General features: G+C 60.7%; 1 protein-coding gene across 1 annotated transcript; it reads left to right on the forward strand.

The window, feature by feature from the left end:
- Nucleotides 1–5: 5 nt before the first annotated feature.
- Nucleotides 6–428, forward strand: LOC107734802 (claudin-4-like; the record flags this gene model as incomplete). Its single annotated transcript, XM_016546720.1, has 1 exon — nucleotides 6–428. A coding segment is annotated over one exon (423 nt), but the record flags the coding sequence as incomplete, so codon positions are not given.
- Nucleotides 429–433: the final 5 nt, after the last annotated feature.

The raw sequence follows: 433 nt of genomic DNA on the forward strand, positions 1-433 counted from the left end.
TGGAGATCCTGGGGATGATCCTGACCGTGGCCGGGTGGCTCGGCGGGATGGTGGCCTGCTGTCTGCCCATGTGGAGAGTGGCGGCGTACATAGGCCAGAACATCGTCATCACGCAGATCGTGTGGGAAGGTTTGTGGATGAGCTGCGTGGTGCAGAGCACAGGACAGATGCACTGCCGCGTCTACGACTCCATGCTGGGGCTTCCCAACGACCTGCAGGCTGCGCGCGCTCTGACAGTCGTGAGTACGCTGCTCGGTGTGGTAGGCATGGCTCTGGCTGTGGCTGGGGCGAAGTGCACCAACTGCACATCAGATGCAGCTAACAAGCCGCGCATTATGCTGGCAGCCGGGGTGACGTTTATAACGTGTGGGCTGCAGCTGCTAGTGGCCGTCTGTTGGACAGCTAACGGCATCATCCTGGATTTCCACAACCC

This window comes from Sinocyclocheilus rhinocerous, unplaced genomic scaffold (assembly GCF_001515625.1).
Source record: "Sinocyclocheilus rhinocerous isolate Xijiao unplaced genomic scaffold, SAMN03320098_v1.1 C35296580, whole genome shotgun sequence".
NCBI classification, from domain to species: domain Eukaryota; kingdom Metazoa; phylum Chordata; class Actinopteri; order Cypriniformes; family Cyprinidae; genus Sinocyclocheilus; species Sinocyclocheilus rhinocerous.